The 25,886-nt window shown below is 39.6% G+C and overlaps 1 protein-coding gene across 3 annotated transcripts in view; it reads right to left on the bottom strand.

The window, feature by feature from the left end:
* RNF217 (ring finger protein 217) overlaps window positions 1-25,886 on the bottom strand; it is an 82,910-nt gene that overhangs the window by 44,994 nt on the left and 12,030 nt on the right. For all 3 annotated transcript variants that reach the window (XM_067546697.1, XM_067546696.1, XM_067546698.1), the window contains exon 2: window positions 10,991-11,224. In XM_067546697.1, coding sequence (XP_067402798.1) covers window positions 10,991-11,224 — 234 coding nt within the window. The remainder of the gene's footprint in view (window positions 1-10,990; window positions 11,225-25,886) is intronic.

Raw genomic sequence — 25,886 nt, 5'->3', positions numbered from 1 at the left:
TATGATACCACAACATGAAATTACTTAAATTTTGCTTTCTGTAGTAGGTTGTGTAAATGACATGTACTTAGTACTTTCAACATCTATTATTTTGCAGTACTCTGACACAATAATGCTACACAGTACTACAGGATGTAGCACATACACATAACATTGTTAAAAAAAATATTGCATTTGACAAGAAGTAGGTGATCGTGTAATTAAAGGATTAACGTAGTCTTCAAGGAAGGCAGCACAAGGGTTGTGAAAAAGAGTTAATGTGTTATTAGGAATGTTTCCATCATATTTAAGAAAAAATGAAAGCTTGTCTGCATTTAAGTACTTCTCTGCAGCATTTGTAATCTAAATATTGCAGGATTGAGGATATGACAGTGCATGAGAATATAAAAGTCAGACTGACTGATTTTCAGTGTGCAAGATAAATACAAAAAGAGTAAACAAAACCAGAAGTGTATACTTTAAAAAGATTCTGCTAGTAATTTGATGTACTATAAGTTTTTGTTTCTTTAACCTCCTGGCCATGAGTAAAACTTTCTAAGGTACTAACATGACAGAAGAGCTTAAATCTCATTTAAAAAGTGACTATGGTGCTTACGGATATGTTTACACTTAAAACGCTACAGCAGCAGCTGCACTGCTCTGATGCTTCAGTGTAGACACTCACTACAATGACAGGAAGGGTTCTCACCCATCACTGTGGTTAATTCACCTTCCTGAGAGGCAGTAGCTAAATCAGTGGAATTCTTCTATCATTCCTGTGCTGTCTACAATCATGGATAGGTTGGCATTGCTATGTCTTGCAGGGATATGGATTTTTCACATCCCTCACAGATATAGTACGCCAATGCAAGTTTTCAGTGTAGACTAGCCCTCGGTCTCACTGAAAGTTAATGGGTCTTTGGCTTTTCTGTTACTTAGGCACGTTTGAAAATTTTACTCCATGTCTTGATTTTATAAAGGACAATGTGATGATAATGTAATGCATAACAGAAGTAGGAATGCCATAGTGATAAGACTAGAGCTGAACATATAATTGGTGTTTCTGGGTCAGTGAATGGTAGGCTTTCTGCCCTGGAACTTATGGTTTGTTTTTTAAAATAAATCTAGCTGAGTTTCTAAATAGAAACTCAAAACATTTTGTTTAGAAAACACCAAAACCAGAATATATTGCCTTTTTTCTCAATTAGTTTTTTTTTTTCCCCAGCCAAAACTCTTTGCTGAATCAAACGCACAAATAGTTTCAGTCAACCAAAGCCACATTTTTCAGCAAATAAACTATCTGTCTAAAAAATGTCATTGAGCTCTAAATAAGACACCTTTAAAATAATGTTAAATATCCCTATGGGAAGAGTAATACTATATCAGACTGTTTCTGGAAGCACAGGAGCAGCTCCAAAAAGTCACTTCCAACCCTGTCATTTTATGATTCATCTTTGACAGACTTATAAAATAACCCACTTAAAAATAGCACTTTCTACCCTAAAGTATTACAGAACTTTAAGAGTCAGGTGAAACCCTGTCATATTTATTTGAAAGCTTATGAAATATATTCTCCAGTTACAACTTCACAGAATAGCCAGGTCATGAATATGAAAAGCAGGGATACAAATATGTCTTATTTTAAAAAGGGACAAGGACAAAATTGACAGGCCCTTATCTACCCTATGCTGAAAGTTTACATTTAAAGATTACATTAATCCTTCCCCTTCTTGATGTGCTCATCTCCTTCCACTACAAATGTTCCCCAGATAAAGTTCTACAGTTACAAATATTTCCAGAGGGGTAGCCCTGTTAGTCTGCATACAGCAAAAACAACGAAAGTTCTGTGGCACTTTAAAGACTAACAAATTTAATATTTGCAGACATAAGCTTTCGAGAGACTTCAGCTCTCTTCTTCAGATGCAGTAATACAGAAAATAGGTAACACAGAGGCATCTTATAGATATCCAGGTGCATTGAGAACAATGGGGGAGGTGGAGTCCGATACTTAAGACCTAATGACGACCATTGAGTAGGAGGTGAGAATGGGTGAGCAAAGTAATTTACCTTCAGTACTGAGATAGCCACTCCAAGTCTCTGTTTAAACCCAGTTTGAATGTGTCAAGTTTGCAGATCATTTCTAACTCAGCAGTTTCTCTTTGAAGTCTTATTTTTGGAGTTTTTTTGGAGAAGTACAGCAACTCATTCACCTGCATATCCACTAACTTTATATATGCCATCATGTGCCAGCAATGCCCCTCTGCCATGTACATTGGCCAAACTGGACTATCACTACGCACAAGGATAAATGGACACAAATCAGACATAAAAAATAACAACATCCATAAACCAGTGGGAGAACACTTTAATTCCCCAGGGCATTCTGTCTCTGACCTAAAAGTTGCTGTACTTCTCCAAAAATAAGACTTCAAAGAGAAACTGCTGAGTTAGAAATGATCTGCAAACTTGACACATTCAAACTGGGTTTAAACAGAGACTTGGAGTGGCTATCTCAGTACTGAAGGTAAATTACTTTGCTCACCCATTCTCACCTCCTACTCAATGGTCGTCATTAGGTCTTAAGTACCGGACTCCACCTCCCCCATTGTTCTCAATGCACTTGGATATCTATAAGATGCCTCTGTGTTACCTATTTTCTGTATTACTGCATCTGAAGAAGAGAGCTGAAGTCTCTCGAAAGCTTATGTCTGCAAATATTAAATTTGTTAGTCTTTAAAGTGCCACAGAACTCTTGTTGTTTTTTTTAAGTTAAAAATATTGACATCTCTGGTGGGTTTCTTCTTGGAGTCCACCTTATGGTGCCTGGTTTTTAAATAATAAATGCATACTATTTTATTGCTGTGCCTGTCAGAAACATTCCTGTCACCAGGCTGCTTTTTAAAGATATGGAAATTTTCAACTGTTGAAAGAGCTTGCAGAGTAGGATGCTTATTATTTTCAGTATCCTACCTGCTCAGAAGACTTGTACATGTTTTCATACGTCTCTAGAAGTCAACACAAGGAGCTGGTAGCTTTAATTATTGCCCAACCAGCCTAGACAGTGTCATCCAAACTTAAAGTCCTTAAAAATGTTTGCTTATCACTGCTAATAGAAAAAGTTATAGTAACCTATGCTGTGTTGATGTTCTACAGTAGATAATGATACTGTGCTACTCATGATTTCTCAGTGTGATCTTCACTCCAAAATGAATACGTAGCCATAGTTACCTCTTCTAAAAATTGAAAATCTTCAGCAGTTGCAATAGTTAGTTGGCCAACCTTGCAAGGCCTTATGTTTCTCAGTTTATCTGCAATGTATTAACTTGTAAATGCCCTATCCAATCAATTCCAAAATTTGAGGGAAACTTTCCAAAATTTCAGGCATCAGTGGCCAGAATATATATTACTTTATGCAATGCTATAGTGAAGGTTGCAAAACTTCTTCCATACTAATCTCCTGTTTCCCAACTTTCTAAAACATTGATCCTGAGGTTTAAATTTTCCATCCTTAGATCTATTTCCTACTGTAAACCACTTTGATCACCATTTCTCCTCCCCACAAGAATAACTGAAAAAAAGGTGAAGTTTGAAGTTTCAAAGCTGATAAGTAGATAGCAAAAGATATATGCTTTGATGAATAAGAAGTGACAAAAACTAATTTTACGGTGATAGCTCTGAATGCTTCAAAAGGCAGGACTAAGTGCACACAGTTGAAAATTTCATTATGATGTGAACTACATGCTCAGATGGAAGCTGTAAGTTACTGCATAGCTATTTGATTACAGGAATTTACACTCCCAGCGGAAGAAGCAGGAAGATATTGTAAACTCAAGAGATTTAACTTTGGGTCAAAGAGTGGTGGAGTTTATTATAGCTATAAACTCCTTAGCTCCAGTCTAAGGATTTTCCAGCATCTTTGTAGTGCCAGAGACCCACTACTTTTAGAGCAAGGTGTTTATAAGCATTCCCCCTCCCCCACCCATACACACACATTTAAAAAAATGATCAATTTAACAAAAATCAGGATTAAGGTTTCAAAAATCAAGCACTCAAATCAAGAAATTCCAAAAGTTAAGGTTCTCCCATAATGTTAACCCTTAATATGATCGTGTCGGTCTCTTGACTGGGGTGAAGTGAACCACTTTTGCAATAACCCCAGCAGACTGGAAAGCCAGAAGCAGAGTCCAAAAATTAAAAAAGAACTCTCCCGTGGCAGCTCCAAGAGTTACCATTAACTCAATGGGTAAAATCCAGGGCTGTAAAAAAAATAAAACCAAACCAAGACAAGCAAACATGCACTCTTCAGTGACAAGACAGAATATATTCTGCATTGGGAGGGAGGGGGGGGCTAAACTATGATATTTCTCAAGAATTGAAGTTTTCATTTGAAAAAAAATTTCTAGCCCTTATGGTTGCAAAGAAATCTTTAAACATTAACTGAATGAATACCAATGCAGTGGCTTCTTCCTGAATCAGCAGATAGTTCCTACTGTTCATAGCTTTGCCAAGCACCATCAAAGTGAAATTAAAAGGCTTCTGACAGTTTCACATTACTGCTTGGTAACTATTAGCAGCAGAAGAGGCAGGTGCTAGAGTCACACAAAGGGAGATGGGAACCCAAAAAATTGAGGTTGAAAGCCAGATAGAATACTGGAGACCTATCCAACCCATATCAACAGCATGAACTGGGAAAGGAGTAGAAAAATGAAGATCCAGACACCAAGAAGCAGCCAAAAAGAAATGAAAGTGGTGGAGAGTAGCCGATGCCCTCCCCAATCTAAGCACCTACAAGTTTGGAAAGAGGAGAAAAGGCTGAAAGTTTGTGATGTAATACCTCTTATCAATAATTTTATGTTTTATGGTAAGAGAAAATGAACAAAAGAAGTTTTTAAAAAGGATCACTTCCCAGCTATTTGTATCTGGCAGAAATGTAGAGGAGGATGGGGGAAGCAGATTGAAGCAAGCTACCTACTCTTGAAAAGACCAGCGTTACATACCAAAAGTTAATCACAGAAAACTCCTTAACCTCTAAGAGGAGGTGTGGAAAGGTAAAGAGTTTCTGGAAGTTATACCACCCTCTCATGTCTCTATCAAGGGGCATAGAGGTGACCGTTCCCAGTGAGCTGTGTTGTCATCAGGCTGCAGTGGGCAAACACAAGGGGAGAAGCTGAAAGACCAAGAAGGAGCTGGAGTTGTAAAAAATCTTTGTTATGAACATCTGCTATCAAAGATCAATATGAAAGATGAGTCCCTGAGCAGGGCCCAGGGACAGCACTCTGGAAAGTGGGGAAGGGAGGGAATCCCTGCAACTTCCCATTTTCAGCAGCTGGGAAAAGCAGGGGGTTTGGCTTCTCACATGGTGCTGTCCCTTGATCTCACTGGTGGTAACCTCCCACAGTTACTACTTATATCTACTGCTGACTAGTAAAGCTTTCATGCTCCAACACAATATCTAGTACCTTTTCCAAGCATTTGTGAAGTCTGGTTTGTTTGTTTTTTTATATATATATATAAATACTTTCTAACAGCAATTGGTTTCGTAAGCATCTCTAATCTTACCAGTCACTGAAGTGTCAGCTGGATTCTTATTTGGGAGTTGTTACTTTTTATATAGCATGTTATGGTCACTGGAGGGTTTATAAAGAGGTACAATGCAGTTTGCATACCAGGATGCATCATCTTCAGGACGCATTTCAGTAAATGGCAGCTTCTTCATGCAAGGTGTATGCAAACTGCTATCTTTTTGCTTGTCAAAAACAGAAGTGAGGTTTCCCAATAAGAATTCACATCTTGGGCCTAATTGGATGTAACAAACTGTTGGATGAATATCAGTAATGATTTTCAGTTAAAAAATATTCCACCCCTGAGACTGTAAGTCCTCCTGTGATCATATTGTGCTATATATAAAATAACAACCCCAAGCTTTCGGGAGACCAAGTAGTGCCTCTGTACTGTTTCACAATCCTTCACATCTTTTCTAACAATAATTTTCTTTAAAGATACATGTTGCAACTTCTCTGGGTTGGAAGAACAGCCACTTAAAAGCTGTCAAGCTGACCTATGTATGATTTGGAGGTTGGTTTACTCTCCCAATGGCCACTAGTTCCCCACATAAAGTCTATTTTACTCAGGCTTCATGGACAGGAATTTAACCCTGTGTAAACTACACTTTGTTTAAAAAAATAATGAACAGGCATTTTTTAACTGCATTACTTGAATGAAAAATTACTTTATGTTTAAGTCATTATCTTCAACCCCCTCCCTCTCCTTTTCTCTCCCCAACTTCTACACCATCTCTTATCTTTTTATTCCTTTTAGAATACACACACTTCTCTGATCCTCCTACCCAAGTTTATTTTGTTTCCTAGAATCTTCTCTGGGTCCTGCCTCCAAGCAGGCAACAGTGAATTACATTTTGAGGGAGGGAAGAGACAGACAGTGACAGTTTGGACTCCATTTTCCTTGAACTGTGTGGAAGTAGCAGCAATTTTTAGGAAAAAAGAACCTGGCCCCAGCCAGCCACAAGCTGACAAAAAAAGAAGGCTGAAAAGGGTAAAGTTCTTAATACTACACTACATTGTTAGTACAACCACTTTTCCTTCCTCCATCATAGATTTTAAAGATGAACTGAAAGCCCTTCAAAATATATTGAACTCTTCAAGATGCAAAATTATCAGAATATTTGTGAAAACTTAATACATTTATTTGAAGTGGTGAACTGAATTTTTTAAAACCCAGCCTATTAAATTCTTCTCCCCTCCCATGTCTCTTCATTTCAGTCTCACTCCAACTGCCCTCCATGCTCCTCTTCACACTTCCCTCATTTCTTTTACTTACCTCCCCTCAGTGCTTTTCTTTCTTCGTTTTTCCTTTCAGCTAATCTGTTCCTGCTCCTTCCCCCACATATACTACATTAGTGCCATATATACTTATATGCGTGCAAAAGGAAGAAAGGATCCCTCCCAGAAGGAGATGTATGGAGAAGAAAGAAAGAAAGAAGTGTGCAGGCAGTATGTGTAAGGAGGGGGAGGTGGAAAGGGGAAAGAGGATTCCCAAAGTGGGGTAAAGTGTAAGGCAAATGCATAAAAAAAAAGGTGTGTATGGGAAGAGAGAGTGCATGTGAATGGTTATGTGGTCAAAGGAGTAACATAATAGACATAGGTTTCATAAGAAATCAACAAGGCCAGGATTTCACCCTTTACCTGTAACCTTTGCTAAAGAGGGTTACTTCAATTGGACAAGGCCTACAAAATGTATTTCTTGCTAATGAACTTTTTACTCTGACTGGAAGAGTAATTAGGCCCTCACCCCAAAATGAGTTTGACACCCCTGAATTAGATTATAAACTTCAGGGCAGGAACTGTCCCTTAACTCTATGTTCCTAGAGAGTTTACTATAATGAGGCCCTGATCTTGACTGATGCCTCTAATAGTCCTTGCTGGAATACAATCAACAACAACAACAACTGAACTATAGGCTTTAGTTTGTAGAAGACTCAGCTGGAGTGAGGACAACAATTTAAACAAACCATACTGAGATTAGTCTGAATTTAGTTTTAAAAGGTATGTGAGTGATTTATAACAATTGTTTTCAAACTGTATTAATTATTTGAAATATAGTAAAAGTATATTCTTGGTTTCTAAGAGATATAGACATCCCCTCTGCTCTACTATTCAGAGTAACAATGCGCTACTGACACAGTATTTCTAGACTTCAATCCCACTGCTGATGTTCTGTAAGCCTCGCATATGAGAGATGGTTCTTCTGAAGGCTAGTATAGTTCCTGTTACTTATTCAAGGGTGGATAGGAAGAATTCCCTCTGGTGTAGTTCACAGATGGAGTGAGGAGCTGGGACAAGAGGCATTCAGCACAGTAACAGTAGCCGGGGAGGATAATCTTTGTGGGCAGCAGTGACTGGCAAGCTTTATACATCATATATTTTATTGGTGATAGGGACAAATAATTCCAGATAATCTGATGAGCAGTGGTCACGTTACTGCAGAGCAGCTGTTCTGGTATGCACCGAGACAGATGGCCAGACCTGCACCCGGCCGTTTCTTTCAAGTGCAACTAGCAGAAACAAAAGCAGGTGACCTGAATAGCTCATGTGAGCAAGCTGTCTAAAGGCTGCCATTTTCAAATACTTCCATCTGGAAGATTCTGTCACAGAAAGATTACCACTTTTTACCAAATTACACAAATGCAGGATAGCCTCAAGTGAGCTCAGTTCCACAAGGACAAGTGGAAAACATTATCAGTCACTCTGAGGAAACACAATCTGGCAAATCCTGACTTACCAAACGGATCTTAGACCAAGTCTACAAAAAAAAAAAAGGGGGGGGGGGGGGAGAGAAAACACTTCTCATAAAGCTAAATGCAGTGGTCTATCCAACAAGGATAAATTTAACAAAAGAACTAATGTTACCATGTAGCTTTATTTTATACAGTGATATTTAATTCTGCATTCTTTGAAGGAAAAAGAAAAATATTAGGCCTCATTCTCCAGTCTGCTCTGGCAGCCCTAGACTGGGCTTAACAGGCCACTTAATGACTCGCTCTGTCTAAGAGAGGCTAGAGGTGTAAGCACTGCGATCAGTGAGTCCCTTCTACCCCAGAGATGTTCAGCTGCTGAATTGTCCCTTGTGGGCATGGACAGGTAGCATAAAATACAACTGCTGTAAGGCTGCTCTAATTTATGTTGTGGAGGAGCCTGATGGCTGGAGTGCCTGTGGATTTTGAAAGGCAAGCACAAAGGTAACTGATACCTTTTTACTACTCCTCACTAAGCACAGATTGGCCACAGCCTAGAATGCTGCCATTCTGAATTCAATTTTCCTTGATGGTCTGTCTATACTACAGCTGGGAGTGAGCCTCCCAGGCCAGGTAGAGAGACTTGTGCTAATGTGGCTCGAGCGATCACACTAAAAATAGCAGTATGAACGTTGAAACTCGGGCTCTCAAGCCGACCCGACCCCATAGGCTTGAGCCCACAAACTCCAAACCAAGCCACAATGACCACACCGATATGTTTATCGCTATAGCAAATGCCCTGTTAGCATGAGTCTCTCCACGAAGGCCGGGAGGCTTACTCTTGGCTGCAGTGTTGACATACCCTGCGTGATCTGGAGCCCAACGAGACACCAGCATATTCCACAGACTGCAAAATTCGTAACATCACTATTATTAAAGCAAGAAGCAAAAACAGTGACTGTGACAGGCAAATTACAGTGTTCTTAAGAATCAGCAAGTAGTTTTCTTCCATTTATTACCAAATGTTTCCTAAATTACCAGATTAAATACACAGAAGGCAAAGGATGACATTTTGAGTGTCATGCCCAGAATCATGTCACTCTTTGAAATAGCTCTGCCATGTGCCACCATAGAGGGCTTTCTAGCCTAGAGGGTGGTGACTCAAGGGGCAGAACATGCTACATATCTTTGCAGCTTATTTAGATGTTACCAATAATATGTAAATAGCAGTAAGTAGGCCCCAATAAAATAAACTAATAAAAATGTGGATCTAAAATATAAACAAGTTCTGTCATCTTTAGTATTTTACATTAAAAACATCATGGAAAGGGAAATGTGTAAAATGGTTGTGAAAAATGTGTAATATATCTGCCACCCTACACGTTCAGTCCTCAAAACAACAATAATGTATCTGAAGCAACAAGATTTTAAATTAAGTTAAAAAAAAAAAAAAAAAAGTAAGTAAGTAGTGATAAAAACTGAACACTATTCCTCAGATATGGAAGTTTTCTCCTGAAAAATATATAGTGCCCACTGTTGCAAATAAATGTATAAAACCTAATCACTTATCATACAAGTACTCATGCTCTCAGAATGTTAAGTAACTTTGAGCAAATCTATTACAAGTGACTGAATAATGCAACTGGACGGTAGTTACCTATTGCTGGACACTTTTGCATCATGCATGTGTGTTTCAGTCACTCTGTAGGCATAGTAGGTGGTACCTTGCTTTTTGGCTATGAGCACGTGTACCATCATCATCATCATCATCATAATATACAGCAGCGGTTCTCAACCTTTTTTCCCCCCCCCCGAGTACCACTCGGGAAAAAAAGGGGGGGGGGGGACTTGCGGCGGCAGGGCGGTTTCGCGGCAGCGGGGGACTTTCGGCGGCGGCGGGTTACAGGGGGGGAACAATGCCCCCCGCCGAAACCCTTCCGCCGTTTGCCCCTTTTCGGCGGCAGGGTTTTGCGAGGGTGGGTGGGAGGACACTTCCGGTGGCGGATTTGGCGGTGTGGTATGGCTCGCGTACCACCCTGCCTTCTTCCGCGTACCACTGGATGAGAACCACTGATATACAGTATGTCCCCTCTCAAGGTATTAGGTTCTGGCTTGGCAGGACAGATAAATTTATGATACACCTTTTTCACCTCTAACTTCCTTGATCCTCCCTGAATAGGATAATGGAGAATTCTAAGCAACTGATAAACAGATTACCTTTTGGAAAATTTAAAGCAGTTATCCATTAAAAAATAAAAAGTTGCCCCTATAAGCAGCTGATCACAGAGCAGCATAGCAGCCCCCAGGAAAAGTGCTTCCCCAATGCAAGCGCAGGGCTTTACACTTGTACCTTAACATTTTTTTTTAATAAATTGTGAGAAGTTGATGAGTTTTGTGGCTAAAACCTCTGGTTAGTTATGAAAGTCAATTTTAGTGCCCCAAACTGACATTCAGTTAACGCACAGAGGAAAGTGAAGGGCTCAGTCACCTTCTAAGGTACCATGAAAATTTAATGGCCAAAACTGTTTTTCTACCACCACAATAAATAAATGATAAAAAAAGTTCAAACAGACGACTGAACTGTTACATGACTTGACCAGTTATTCAGAGGTATCATACTATAGATTCATATTCTAAATCACAGCTTACATTAGACTCCAGTAATGGAGGGAAAGCCCATTTAATGCCCACCACATGCTGTCCTACTTTTGCTGCTCAGAGCTGTGCCATCTAATCCATAGGTTTGGTGAGCATGCTCACTTTGTATTTGTTCTCCAATTTTGTAGGGGTTGGAATGTGGCCTCTCTTCGTAAAGGTTGTAAAGTGTTTGCATTGAGGGCATGGCTTCGTGCTGGAGTCAATACGGCTGAGTTCCAGGAAGTATTTATACTTGATGATGTCATCATGTGGCAGGTTGTAGAGGACAGTTGTTTCATCCAGGTGTTCACTGCACTCTGTGATTGGACATTTTATATCTGCCTGTCCCAGCTGCACCTGCATGTAAACAGAAGGGTAAAAAAATTACAGCTCCATGACCTCTTGCCTAGTAGAGCTAATATTCCATGTAAATTATGTAAAAAGCAAAACACTTCCCACACATCTTGTGAACTGCACAAAGAAATGAATCTGTTTTGAAATATTTTAGCTATCCATACACTAACAAAACATGCCACTTTAAAATCATTTTAGTTTATTTTGAACACATACTATTTTAAAATATTTTTCAGAAAGTTTTGCTTTTCTGTTACATCCACATTGCATTTTACCAGGTCTCAAGCTCAAGTCAAAGCACAGTGCGCAAGTGAGACAATGTTAAAAGGTAAAATGTTTCCTGTTCATCAGTTTACATCTTACTGTCACATACAATATAAGCAGCGTAAGGTTGTATTTCTGATTTCATACAGAAAGGATAAAAAACAATTTGTGTACCAAAAGAGAGAGCTCAGCTTTTACCAGGGAAAATAAATTACACTTGCTGCAGAAGCCTCTGGATGCCGTTGCTGGCTCAGTGCACTTACTCTTGCTTCTTAGTAGAAGTTGGCTAGAGGAGAGTCCACAATAAGCTGTTCACTTCTTATTCTACACCACTCTCACTCAAATGGAAGATAGGTCCATCAATGACAATTAGCCAAGATGGTCAATAACACAACACCATGCTCTGGGTGTCCCTAAACTTCTGACTGCCAGAAGCTGGGACTGGAGGACAGGATGGGTCATTTGATAATTTGCCCTCTTCTGTTCACTCTCTCTGAAGCATCTGGCCCTGGACACTGTCAGAAGACAGGATACCGGGTTAGATAGACCATTGGTCTGACCCAGTATGGCCATTCTTATGTTCTTAAATACAAATACTTGTTTTAAACAAAGAATGCTTATAGTAGATATAAATATATTTCATAGATTAAAATTCTATGCACCACTTACATCACGCATTAACTGCCTATGCAGTGCATAGTCTTGTGTGGCAACTCCACCGTGGGAGAATTTTACCCATACTGAAAGAGTAAGAGTTCTACATTACAAAAGGTAGAGCTGTAAGGAAGTGAAAGGCAGTACTTTTAACTCTAGAAAGGTTAAAGTTTTGAAGCCACTTCCTTCTGTTTGGAGGTTTACCATGTAGTGGTGCTGCATCTCAGCATGCAACCTACTCTACTCTCATAAACTAAGGATATAAACGCAAGTTTTATCCATAGGAATTTCTCCTGTCAGGGGAATAATTTAATTCCTACCACAGGGCCAAATTCTGTCATCTGATATTCATGTGTTAGCCATTTAGGGTGTTACTGAGGAAGAATTACTGTGGGATTGTACAAATGCAAGTGAAAGGAGAATTCTGGCCTGCAGAACATTTATTACTGGTGAATATGGAGCTGGAAGGAAGAGGTTTCCTTCAAATTTCTCTTATGTTTTCTAGTGTCCCTCATGAGCAAAACCCCTCTTAAGCTATGACTCCTCTGCTCACTATGAAGAGTGAAACCCAAGACTAAAAGAGTGGAAAAAAATTATTTTATTATATATTTCCCAGTATTACCAACCTGAAGAAATAAAAAAATCAGCCAGACCCCCAAAACCATGAGGGTTTTTTTTTTTTTTTTGGTAAGACTGGATATTGTGTTTTGATTTGTCTTTTGATTTTTGAATTCTCCCTGCCCATCATGGATGAGAGAGAGAAAAAGGTAACTTTGGCCCTGTTGAAGCAGCTCTCACCTGCATATCTGCCCATCCCCTGCCCAGTAGTTAATTCATCTCCCACTGAGTTCCCATTCCCCATCAGATCAATCCACCCAGTTGCTCTCAGTTCTGCACTCACCCACACAACCTCACCATTGCTCCTCATGGGTTCCTCACCCCCACTGCTAGGATTTCCTGACTGGGGGGAGGCAGCGGGGACACTTCAGAGCCTCTTCACCACCACCATCCCCCTCCCCCTGACCAGATGTTGCAGGGAGGGGAGGGGCAGAGGAATCATCCTGTACCCACTGCTCACAGAAGGGAAGGGTACAGAGCCATCCTCTTATCTCCCCTCCTCTGAGAAGGGCTTTGGGTTGCTATGAGGGAAGGAGGGGAAAGAGACACAGCTCTGTCTGCAGCAGCTCTGATGTTATTCTGCCCCCACGAGGTGGGCAAGCAGGGCAGATAGCCAATCTGCAGGCTCAATTTCACTACACTGGCCCAAGCTACGACCAAAATCCTCGCCCCAAAATTGTGAGAGTTAGCAACACTGCATGATTTCTTATATAACTTTGGGGTAGCTCTCTAAGGCTTCATTCAGGATCAGGATCTGACAATACCAGGTGCTGTGCTAACACAATCCAAGTAGACGTGAAGTAAAAGTTGATAAACCAGAGATGACAGAAGGGGACAAAGGTACTATAAGAGGTTGTACGATTAGTTACATTTTATACATGCAACTGGTGATTCAACAGTAGAAACAGTGATTTTTATAGAATTTAGCCTCTGATTCAATTTCCCACCTTCTCACACTTTTCCCTAAATTCTTGCCCATCTCCCCTTTCTTTATAAACTATTTTCCTTTGTTACATTTATTTTCATGTTTCCTTTATTCATTCTTTTCCATAGTATAACATTAAGTTCCTTTCCCAATCCCTACTCCACCATATTGCTTCTCCCTACCACAGCCTTCATCCCATAAGTCATTATACTCCTTCCTCTCAAGAGAAAAATCTGTCCCAAGAAATGTGGGTAGTTTGTTCCTGCCAGAGTTTTAGGAACTAAAGATTTCTTCACACACAAACTTGGACTGCAGTAACTAAATCAGTTCTAATTTACATTTTATTTCGCTACAAGTCTTATTTCAGAATGTGTTCTATTTTGCTTTTGTCTGTAAAAACTCAGTTTATGCTAAAACAGAACAGGACACTTATTCCTAAATAAGAGCATCCACAGAGACGTTCATTGAAAACCCCAGAAGATATCAATTAGAACAGGTTTAATTACTGCAGTGCAAGTTTGTGTGTAGATCGACCCGGAGAGGATTGAAGTCAAGCTGCTGCATCTCTTGTCAACAAAATCTGTCATTTCCCCTCCCAAGCTCAGACTATGCCTCTGGGGAGTTCCTGCCACATGTGATCCTGCAGTGGGGGGAAATAACCTAAGCCAAGTGCCTTACTTGCTCCAGGCATCCAGGGGTGGCATGCAGCCTTATAAGTATAAAATATGCACCATTCATTGTCTTCAGACACTTCTTTGTTGTTAAAAAATAAAAAGGCAAAAATCACACAAAAATCCTGTTGAGACACTGGGAGAACAGGATTCCTGAACATTTTAATAAACAGTCTGCTTACAAGGACAGCACTCACAGCAAGCAGCAGGGAGGGAAGTAAGGAAGAAAATGCCACATATACACCTGCAATACAAATACCTTTGGTACAAAAGTTTGACCTTTCATACCTGGAAGTATCTCTTCAACATTTTAACATTTAAGTGCACTCATTAATTTTAATTCCCAAATCTCATCTAGTTTTTATACCTTTAGTTATAGTTTGAAACTTAAAATTTAAACCCAACATGCCTTACCAGTATCACTGGTTACAATTCCCAAAGGAAAGAGCTGCAAGTACTGAGTTCAATAGGACCTACTGGGTAAACATGGTTAGTAAGGTAACGGGGTACTGTAACCTGGGACCAGATCCAAGAGTGGAAGAATCATGTGACTCCAGCAGGTAAAAGGTGTAGTGCAGGTTTCATGGCCATTGCAACAATTTGCAACACACCCTGCTGTCTACTAATCCTCCATTGTCCTATGACTGCCCGGGTGTTAACTGCCCACTTGTGGTCTCCTACAACACGTGTGAATCCCTTATGTTTGATCTACCCCACCTTATATTTAGTTTGGACACTCCACACCTGAGGAAGAGCTCTGTGAAGTTAGAAAGCTTGTCCCTTCCACCAACAAAAGTGGTCCAATTAAAGATATTACCTCACTCATCTTGTCTCTTTCATCTCCTGGGACCAACAAAGCTACAACACTGCAAACAAATGTATTAGTGGCATTTTTTCTGGTGGTCTTCTCTTCACCTTTCTGCCTCAAGTTTTCTTTGGTTTTGAGCCACAAAGCCATGATAAAGGAAAAAAAAAAGGAAATGGGTGCACAGATATTTCTAAAAATTACTTAATTTAAATTTTGTGAATACGTTTGTGTCTATATATAGGTCAAAAACTGTTGCTGTGTAGGTTGTGGCTCATATTTTACATGCACAAAATTCAGACAGTTCAGTTATCATTTCAACAGAATCCCTAAACTAAGCCCCTAAAAAGTGTGTGCTACAGAACTTTACAGTGATGTGTCACAGGATTCAAGGTGGCTTGACTACTTGAGAATTTAGCTCCAGTATGCTTCAGAACACTTGGAACCAGGAATTGAAATTGACAAGGCCCAGAAGAGGGTAGTAGCGTAAAAATTTAGGAGGTGCATGGGAGAGAGCCCGTCTTCTATGAGCTATAGGTCGGTGTTGCAGAATTTCTAACGTGCTTCAGAGTAGAAGTCCCTCCCATACATCTTAAATGACTTTTGTTAATCCCTTTATGCTTTGGAACACATGAATTTATGGGGAGGAGTGTCAAATAAAACTCAAAGTGACTTTTCCTCAGACTGTCAATTCCAAGTCCAAGACCACTACCAAAGCTGATATGTTCTTCACACTCCATTTAGAAATCTTTGACTTGTTACTGGATCAATTCAGTCTTCTTGAAAATTAAATAGGGACCTGATTCTGGCTAAATCTGAGAAGGATAATCTCTTCGTTTACAGGTCACTGTAACTCAATTCAATTTTTTTTTTTTTTTTTTTACTACTCAATTTCCAAAGGCAGCATTAATAAATTGTTGACATACTTTTGCTCTCTAGCACAATGGGATCCTGCTCCAAGACTAGGATTCTTAGGTGCAACAAAAATAAAAACAAACATCACATCCAAATATCATTAAAAATAGTGTGACAATGAGGGTAGACAGTACTAGAATTTTTTTAAACATAAGAAACTACATGCTGATTGTGCTCAAAGCAATGTATATTGCACACTACCCTTGTTATCAACTAGAATATTAAAATGGTTCAACTTTAAACATTTGAAACAATTTAATTTAGGCCAGACAGACAAGATCTACTATCCCTCTATAATTCACCATTTAGAAATCTTCACAATTCCAGTGTAGTTCTGTAGCTCAAAACTATCAATTATATCAGTCCACATATGAAACTGCCCTTACTGGTCATAAATCTACATTTCTCCCTTTGGCCAGGGAAGAAGTTCTCAGCTGAGGAGTCTGAGTTGACAGTTCTTATATTTAAATGTTTGGGGGCTGGTAGCATGACATTCTTACTACAAGGCTCTTAACTCTGGAATTTATTTCCTCTTCTTGATTCAAAGTAAGCTAAATTTAACTCTCAAAGAGCAGTTCAAATTTAGGCTTTTGCCTGTGGTAACTTGGTGGGGAAGAATGTTGATTTTGAATGTGTTCACCTTATTGTAACAGTTGTGCAACTGGGAAATATCTTTTGATGAATAAAACATGAAATGTATTGCCTTTAAATGCAGTTTTCTGAGTAAAAGTAATTGTTAAAAAATAGGGTCTTCGGTGCATACTGTCTCAGTGAACTGCTCTGTTAAAAAGCCACCACTTTGTTTCACTTGTAAACTACTACCCTTGTGAGCTCAGCCTGTCTTCTTTGTTGTACGCTGTTGCCAGGATTAAAGGTTCTTTGGGTCAAATTTTACTCTCAGTTGCACATATGCAATCCCACTGTCTTTGTACTGGGTTGCATAGGTGTAAATGGCAGAATATGTTCTTGTAGTTGAAAATTAGTAATTCTATTGATGAATAAGAATACAGTAAACTCTCACAGCACTTCAGGCTCATCACAGATAACAGTACTAAATAGTAGCAGGAACTTATTGTCACTAAATTTAAAGGCAGTTATTAGAGGAAGATCAGTTGAGTTAGAAGGCACCATTTTTTGCTGTCATTCTTCAGAAGAGAGCTTATAAGTGAATTGTGTGTGAGAGGGGCCAGGAAAAATCTTTATTCTTATAAAAGATATTAAAATAGTCGTGTTGTGGATACGTATAGGCTTATATAATGAGCATGTCATCTTAAACCACTGCACCACTATATTGCTTCAGTATAGACACTACCCTCATCAACAGGAGGGATTCTCCCATTGGCATAGGTAACCTACCTCCCTGAGAGGCTACAGCTAGGACAATGGAAGAATTCTGCTGTTGACCTAGCGCTGTCTACACCAGGGGTTAGGTCAGCTGAACTATGTTGCTCAGGAGTGTGGATTTTTCACATCCACTACATCAATGTAAATTCCCAGCATAGTCCTAAATCCTGAGGGGGGTATCTTCTCCGCCCAGTCTTTTCATTTTATTGAACTACAAAAGCTTATCATTCAAAGTTATAAATGGAAAACATTTATATCTAAAGAACAGAATGAAGAGTGTTGTAGATGTGTACATTAAAATCCTTTGACTTTCTGGTTTGCAGCTGCTAGTTTCCTTTGTGAACTGTCACGGATGAATCAGAAGGACAAGATGAGGAATCCTAGCAGAGATCAGTGCACTCACAGTACTCTGATAAGTCCCTAATTAAGGCAAGGTTTTCAGTGTACACTGACAAGAAACAAAATTCAATTCCATTGTCAGTAATGGGAAATGTTACTGAAGCACTAATTCTGGAACTGTTAATTTGTGAGGTCTGACATGAATCTAAAGAACAAAGCATTTAGGTTGGGGTGGGAGATTTGTATCTCAAACTATGAAACATCCCTTTAAAGAATAAATATATATATACTAAATGAAGTTCTAGACTCATCAGTGCTAAACTGACAGCCTTTGAGATCGAACTCCTGTATCCACAGAATAGCTGCAGCCCAGGCAGCAGCACTACAAGTTTCCACGTGCTGCCTTGCCACAGCGAATCAAAAATAAACTTGAGGAACCATCTCAAGGGTCAGAGAGAAGCTTGGTAACTCAGAGTTCATGACCATTTGGTCCTTAGTGCCTCTCCTGAGTCCATCAGTGAATTTACCAAAAAAACCCATCAGAATTGGCAATGTGGAACCGTAGTGTACGTTTGTTTTGGTATTTTTAGTATAGGCGCATAACAGCCACTAATATGAACAACTTTCACTCACTACTGCTGGACTGAATGGGATGCGAGTTACTAAAGGTGCAAAGTCCTGTCCCATTATCAATCCCAAGCCATATTCCTCCCCCCACCCAATGTTACTTGACAATAGCATTTCAGCTTTATAATGAATATATGAACTTTCTTCTTTAGTCAGTGAAGTGCAACGTTCCTTATCAGGATAAAAATATTTAAGCTAAAGTCTCTGTTACTGTGCACGGCAACCCACAGGCAATGCTAGCAGTAGAATGCTAGCTCGTCAGCATTTTAAAGTAGCTTTCACTGCCGGGGTTTGCCATGATTATTAATTATAGAAGATACACCACACACACGTCACTAAATTTAACTGTATAAATAATTTTCACACAATGCTTCTCACTCTCCAGATATACCAAAGCCCTTTAATGAATGAGTTATTGCTCATGGTGGTAGTTAAGTGACTGTTTAAGCAAATATATCCTGGATTAGTGGCTCAGTAATAGCTTGCATGCATCCCATCCTCTAGAGGCCCATGATATTTAAGACAGTGAACGCTGACTGAATAGCTCAGAAGGCTGATAAGAGAATTACAGGGCTTTTCACCTCTGGGGTGCTCATCTGGAACCTATGTGTTTCAGTAATTATTAAAATCCACCCCCCCCCCCCCCCAAGGCTCTTAATGAGCTGATGGGCTTGCTTCTCAACGAAATGTTCACAACACAGAAGTCACCACTGGCATGAACTGGCATCCTTTTTAGCAAGCTCAGGTTGAATGGGATTGAACTGATCCCTCCAGATTGAGATTGAGATTTCCGGGGAGGGCTCTCTCTGACTCTGCTTTACTTGTTCTGTGGGTGAATGGATAACTTTGGGTTTCAGGGCTGCTGTTCTGACAGAATGGTGTTACAATCATCCTTTTACTCTCTCACTCAAGGAAAGAGAAAGATGTGAAGAATTCTTGTAGGACATTGTGACTATCTCCTGGGGTTTTTCTGAAGTGCGACTTCTTCCAATAACTAACTGATGGCTGCCAAGTTTGTAAGGAGCTTTATCTTTAACGTCAGATTGAATGCACAAGTGATGCTACCATTTGGTACCCATTCATTTAAATTAGTAGGTAGATGACTTAAACGGTCTCATAAGCAGCTCACCATAATGTACCAGCAGCAGCATGCCAGCTGCTAAACGCAGAAGCACATCTGAAGCACTTCAGTGCTAATGCTGAAAATGGAAAAAATTCTTACTGTTACTAATGGTTTGTTCTTCAGGACTGGAAAACAAGCTGTACATTAACACTGATGCTACACTCCACAGGCTAACTGTTCGGCATGTTTGCATTGTAGGCACAATTGAAGATAAGAAAGATGTTGGTTAAGTTTGGGTGTCTGGCAAGGAATGTCTGTCTAGCCTTCCCCAAAATTTTTAGGTGGACTCTAGCTGGAGTTGTGTAACCATGGTGATCATAAAAGGGTTTGAACAGGAAACCAAAATTGGGATTAGGCTTTCCCCAAAACTGCTAAGGCCATCTTTGCTCATTACAATTCTCTCTGCTTTCTTAGGCTACCACCACCCTGGTGGCTGCATGCTTAGGCATGGGGCCTGGCCACTGCTGCCATGTTTGTGGCAGCTGCTGCTATTAGAACTGTCCCTGCTACATTTCTGCTTCATCCACCAGTGCTGCTAAAAGGTATCTGATTTTATTTACTCTGAAATCAGTCTTCAGACATATTGGGTGAATACAGTGATCTGACCGTATCAAATAATAATTTAGTTCGAGAAAGCTACTAATCAGTGGGAACACAGCAGGACATACAAGAAAAGGATTTTTAAAGCATGAAAAGGTCTACAGGCATGCTTATGCTTTACCTTCCTCCCTTCACCCCCTACCCCTCCCACTGGTTAAGCTCTGGAACAGGATTCCAAAAGGAGGCTGTGGAATCCCCAACATTGGAAGTTCTAAGAACAGGTTGGACAAACACCTGTCAGGGATGGTCTAGATTTACTTAGTCCTGCCTCAGCAGAGGGGGCTTGATTTCTCAAAGTCCCTTCCAGCCCTACATTGCTAGGATACTAAACCAATATTCATACAAAACACTACCAATAATCCATTCATATACCACATTAAATTAGGGCTTCCTTTGAAGGATGTGGAGCAGCTCAGTAATTTAAACTCTTCCATGTTTAGAATTCCTCATTAAAACTACAGATTTGATCTTTGACTAGACTGAGGTCTATTTGCATGGTACTTCTGCATTGGTCTTTTGAGGAACTTTTTATTTCTTTAATCAGCTCTCCTCACTGAACAATACTGTTCTGGTGACAAAGTAGATGTGTTTTCTTTGTTGAAGCTAAAGCAGTCTGAGCATGAATGTAGGTTAAGGGTTCTCTTTTTATTATGAGTAGCCAACTTCCTCTTGAAGAATGTTTGACAGGCTAAATGCAAACACTTCCCTGAATCAATTCCAGCTTAATACAAAGGAAAAATTTCAAACACCTCCATAACAAAGAAGTAGAGAGGGGTTTTCTACAAATTAATAATTCCTATTTACTGAAGGCATTGGTTTAAGAATGATTCAATACAAGGATGAGATTACACCACTGAAAGGATGTAATATGACCAGTACCCTCTTTTCATGCTTTCCAAACATGCTTTCCAAATTAGACAGTACTTTCCTGCTCTGTAGCTAGAATATGCTGAAAGTTTGCAAAAGTGGAGAAATGCAGGTGTTTTTGTCTCCATCTGTGACAAGAATTTTGTTCTCCAGAACCTTTATGCAGCAACCACCACCAATTCACTCACTAACAAAATTTCTCTAAATCTGCCCAAATCAATAGGGATGTATTTTGAGCAGTGAGCTGGATAACACACTTAGGCCCATACCAAACCTTTTGGTGGGTCTTAGACTGCACCAATTAGGCTGCCATTTCTCATCACAGTGAAATGTATTTTTGAGAAGGCAACTTTGCTTCTCCAGGACTATCAGAAGACAGTAGACTTTTAAATTGACACAAACAGGGACAGGAAAAAAAGTCAACTACATCTACCTCTGCTCCCAAAGCCAAAGACAGAAGTGTTCATAGTTTTATTAACTAATTCAAAAGGGAGCACTTTCTTGTCTTCAGATGGTGAGATGTAGTTTCTACTTGGGAAATTGGAAAGTAGAGATAAAGAACAGTTAAGCAAGAGTGTTGTGAAAGTGAAAGAAACAAAAAGGGTCCCTTAGGGCTCCATAGAATTGGATTATATGAAAGGGCCTTGTATATTCTCTAGTACACAAATTCTGCAGCAAAATTCTGATTTCTGTGACAGTACTAAATTCTAAGTCAATGAAATTTCTGCAGCAGATTCAGATAAATTGTAAACTTTATTGAATTAATGAGTTTTTATTTTCATATTAAATTAAAAAACAAAATCTTGGAATTTTTTCCCTTATGCGCTGCTTCTAGATTTTCATTAGTCAGTATGCTGCAAGATTTTGAATTAACACATAAAACTTATCATGAAAGCTGTTATGCAGGAAAGCTACAGGCTTCTGTCAAGCTGGGGCTTTTGGCAACTTGGAAAGGAAAGGAGGTGGCTTGGATTTTTTTTGCAGCAAGGGGATAATTAAGATTTTGGTACTTGGGAAAGTATGCATCTCCTCCTTCCATTCCCCTTGTGAGCAGAGACAACAAGTCATCCATTTTATTTTTTTCTAGTGGAGATAGTGAAGGAAAACCATGGGAAGTGGGTGAGGATTTTTAATTCTTTCCTTGTCCCAGAAACCCTGGTCAACAGTCAGATGTCCTGTTTTGCCCCTCTGTATCTCCACAACTATAGCTAATAAATGATGGATAAAAATCATTAGCTGGACAGTCTGCTAATACTACCAGCAGTGAAATAAGTTAACAATAAGACATTTAAAATTGCATCAGTGAATTTCACGCTAATATCTTATTAGGATGAACAGGAGCAATTCATATTACTCTTAAAGCATTCCTTTCATGCCATCTGCACAGTAAGGCACACTACATCCAATTCACATTTAGGTAGTTATCTTCACAACCATAAAGAGCTAAAAATCAATATTAAAAGAATAAATAAAAGCTTAGATACTGCAGCCAAATCCTGCTGCTAGGGTGACATTCTGTAGCCAATTCCATAACAGCAAGGAAAACTTGGGACCTATATATAAAAATAATAAAAAGAGAGAGTCTACTTCTTGGTCACTCAATTACTAAATGACAAAAATTACGAAGCCACAAGATTACTTTTAAACCCACAAGCCATTCACTGCCAAGCAACATTAAGCAGCACCAAGGGAAAATTTAAGAGCATTTTATGGAATCATTTAGATGTAATGAAACATATTTTATTAAAACCAAACCGATCCTTTGTTGTACTCTGGTGCATGGTGAACCTTAATTATAAATCAGTTTTTATTAATAAAATCTCTGGAGTCTACTTCCCACCTCCCCTGAAACCAATGTTATAGAGGTGTACTAAACAGGCAAGTATGTTAAATATTACTACAGACAGTAGAAGAGAAAATACGTGCTATATAATTCTGCTCTGACTGGGGAACAAAATAGTTCTGTTATAAGTCAATTGGAACTCACATAGACTTTCACAAATATAGCCCTTGTTTCATGTTTTGCATACTGAACTATAGGATAAAGGAGGAAAAAATGTAATCCAATTTTAACAGATTACACATCCAATAGCCACACCATTTTAGCTATCTTCCAGTCATATTGCATTTGTTTTGTACATTGAAACCCTAATCCTGCGAACAGTTACACCCACGCTTACCTGTATGCATGAGAGCAGTTCCACTGACTTTTCATTTGCAGAACTGGGGCCTTAGTCAAAAAGCAGGTCACCAAACACAGATATCATCCTTAGTAATTGTTGTTAACTACTTAAATTCAGGACAGATTACTATAGTTCATATGTACTTTTAAATTTTGGATAAGAAAGCCTAGATAATGCTCTAATGTGTGGAAAAACAAAAATCCTTTTAAAAGAATTACATAACACATGAGTTAAAGGCAACAGTTTTTCTAGAATTCTACCCTGTAAGAATATAAGGGCTTCCCATCACTACACACTGCATTCACTTACATTAAGAGTATAAAAATAATATTCTATAGATTCTGGACCAGATTCTCTGGTCTGGCAGAACTGAACTTTAAGCAATCTTTACACTCTCTTCTTCCTTGGACCAGCCAGCTGTGTAAGTTACAGCAATCTCCAAAAGTTGGCTCTTGTACCCAGCAGCTAATGGTCCCATTCCAGAAGCTAAGGCTCAGCTTGACATGTGTATGTGTGCAGGGAAAAGGAATGGGGGCTGACACCACCACCTGTACTGGAGAGGATGTAGCAAAGGAGCTGCTACTGAAGATCTACAACCCCCCTGGTGATTCCCCTACATAGGTGTAATCTTCAGGAAGTCAGTGAAGATAACCTTCTGGCTGCTCAGGACAACCAGAGCAGGAGACTTTGTGAGGCATGAAATACTACATAATCTCTCACACACACACTCACCTCATTAGAAGGCTAAAGATACAAAGTCAAGAACTCACAAGTTAGAGAATACCAGAATTAAGATTGCCTGTGCAGACTTAATTTAGCTCGCCTGCCTCATTCAGTGCTCAGGGTGGACTTGCTCTTGGGATCAATCAGAGCTGTGCAGTAAGAGGCTTTTGTCTGTAGGGCCCCTGCCTCATTTGCTGCAGAATTGGAGAGGTGTGTAATGAATGAGACAGGGAACTGCAAGAAGAGAAAAAAAGTCTCATGGTCCTGGCACCTAAAGGCTGCTCTGGAGGGCTGGGAACTCTGAGGTAGATGAAGGAACAGAATCCAGGTGATGCTAATCAATTCATTGAAACCAAATTTTTCACAGACAGTCAGTAACTGAATGTTCCTCATTTTATGGGTGCTCAACTTGAGCACTCACAGCTGCAATGGAAGTAACTGGGAACTGTGCTTTGAATATGAAGTGCTAGATGATGCTAAGTATTCTGAAGAACACATAAGGCCCTAGGACATCTCAAATTGAGCACTCAAGATTAGCAGACAGTTTTGACCTCTCTCTTCCTCGGTTCATCCTCATCCAGAAATCTGGAAAACCACCAGCTTAGAGATTGTGAAAATAAATTAATTAATTGTTTGTGATGTACTCATATATTATAATGATAAGCACCATGAAGGAAGTTAATTCGGTCTTCAGAGCGGAGTTTGTATAACATACAGTAAATAAGTGGTGGGGCCACACAGTGAACAATGATAAACACACCGACTAGCAGCTCGTTCAGTGAGCAGCATCCATCCATCCATCCAGTAAAATGAACAAGGAAGTGGTAATATGGAGAAAATGTGATCATGTAATTAAAGATTTATCATAATGCATATGCACAAAGGGGATGAATTAAGGTTGCACAACAATCTCAGTTCTGGTATTTCCTAACTTTTGAGTGCTTTACTTTGCAACCTTAATGTTACTTTAAGAGTTTTCCACATGTAAGTTCCTTGTTGTTTTTTTTTTTTAAAAAAACCCAAAACCACACACACAACCCAGAAATGTAATCAGGTGAAGAAATACTGACTCCCACACACTTCATCGACAGAGCTGGAACCATTACATCCACAGCACAAAACTCTGCCACTTGAGCTAATGGAGTCACTAGTAACAGCAATAGGTTGTCATCCTCTATGTGGATTGGTCATTAGAGGAAGTCAGAGACAGTAGAAGAACAGTGAAACTGGAATTCTGGGTTTATTTTAAGGTTCTGGAGAGGAGTGGGCACAGACCTTTCTGCCCCTTTTCCTCCCAAGTCCCCTGCACAAGCCAAACACCTTCTGTCCATTTCACCTGCAGCCTAACCCTGTGCCAGCACCCTCCCTCAAACTCCCTCCCACCTCCTTATCCCAGATTCCTCCTCCTATTACCAATCTCCTTGTCCACCAAGTTCCCCTCCCCCATTCAGCTTTTGCCCCTCTACATTTCAGTCAGACTACTCCTCCTCACTGCCTGGAAGCCAGCAGGAGGAATTATTTAAAACATAGGAAATCCATGTCTCTCATTATTCTCTGTTCCAGTACCAGATACCACAGCAGCCCAGAGCAGTGACTGCAATGAGTCCTGTTCTCTCCCTGTAGCCCTGAGCTGAAGCATACGCAATGCAGACTGAATCCTTGAATAATTTATCTAGCAAACTAACAAGTCTCTGAGCATGTGCTGCATGCAATCTTACAGAGGGTTTATAAGTTGGTCAAATCCAGGTGATTTTTTGAGAGGAAATATAAAAGGAACATCCCTGATTCAAAGGCAACCCACTGCCAAATTTAAAATCCCTGATCCAAGGCAGGAAGGCACTAAGTGCTTCTCAACCAAATTATTAAAGTTGTTTGTTTTTTTAACATGGGTAACAACAAAAAAAGCTGTTTCCCCTAATCCTGTTCTCAGAAAGGGCTGATTCTTTTTTTTTTCCCCCACTAAAATTTCACCCAAAAAGTTCAGTCTAAAGCAGACATTCGGCACAG

This window comes from Emydura macquarii, unplaced genomic scaffold (genome assembly GCF_026122565.2).
Source record: "Emydura macquarii macquarii isolate MOO-44397 ecotype Brisbane River unplaced genomic scaffold, CSIRO-AGI_Emac_v2 contig_1146, whole genome shotgun sequence".
NCBI lineage: Eukaryota > Metazoa > Chordata > Testudines > Chelidae > Emydura > Emydura macquarii.
This window is presented reverse-complemented; position numbering and strand designations above follow the sequence as displayed.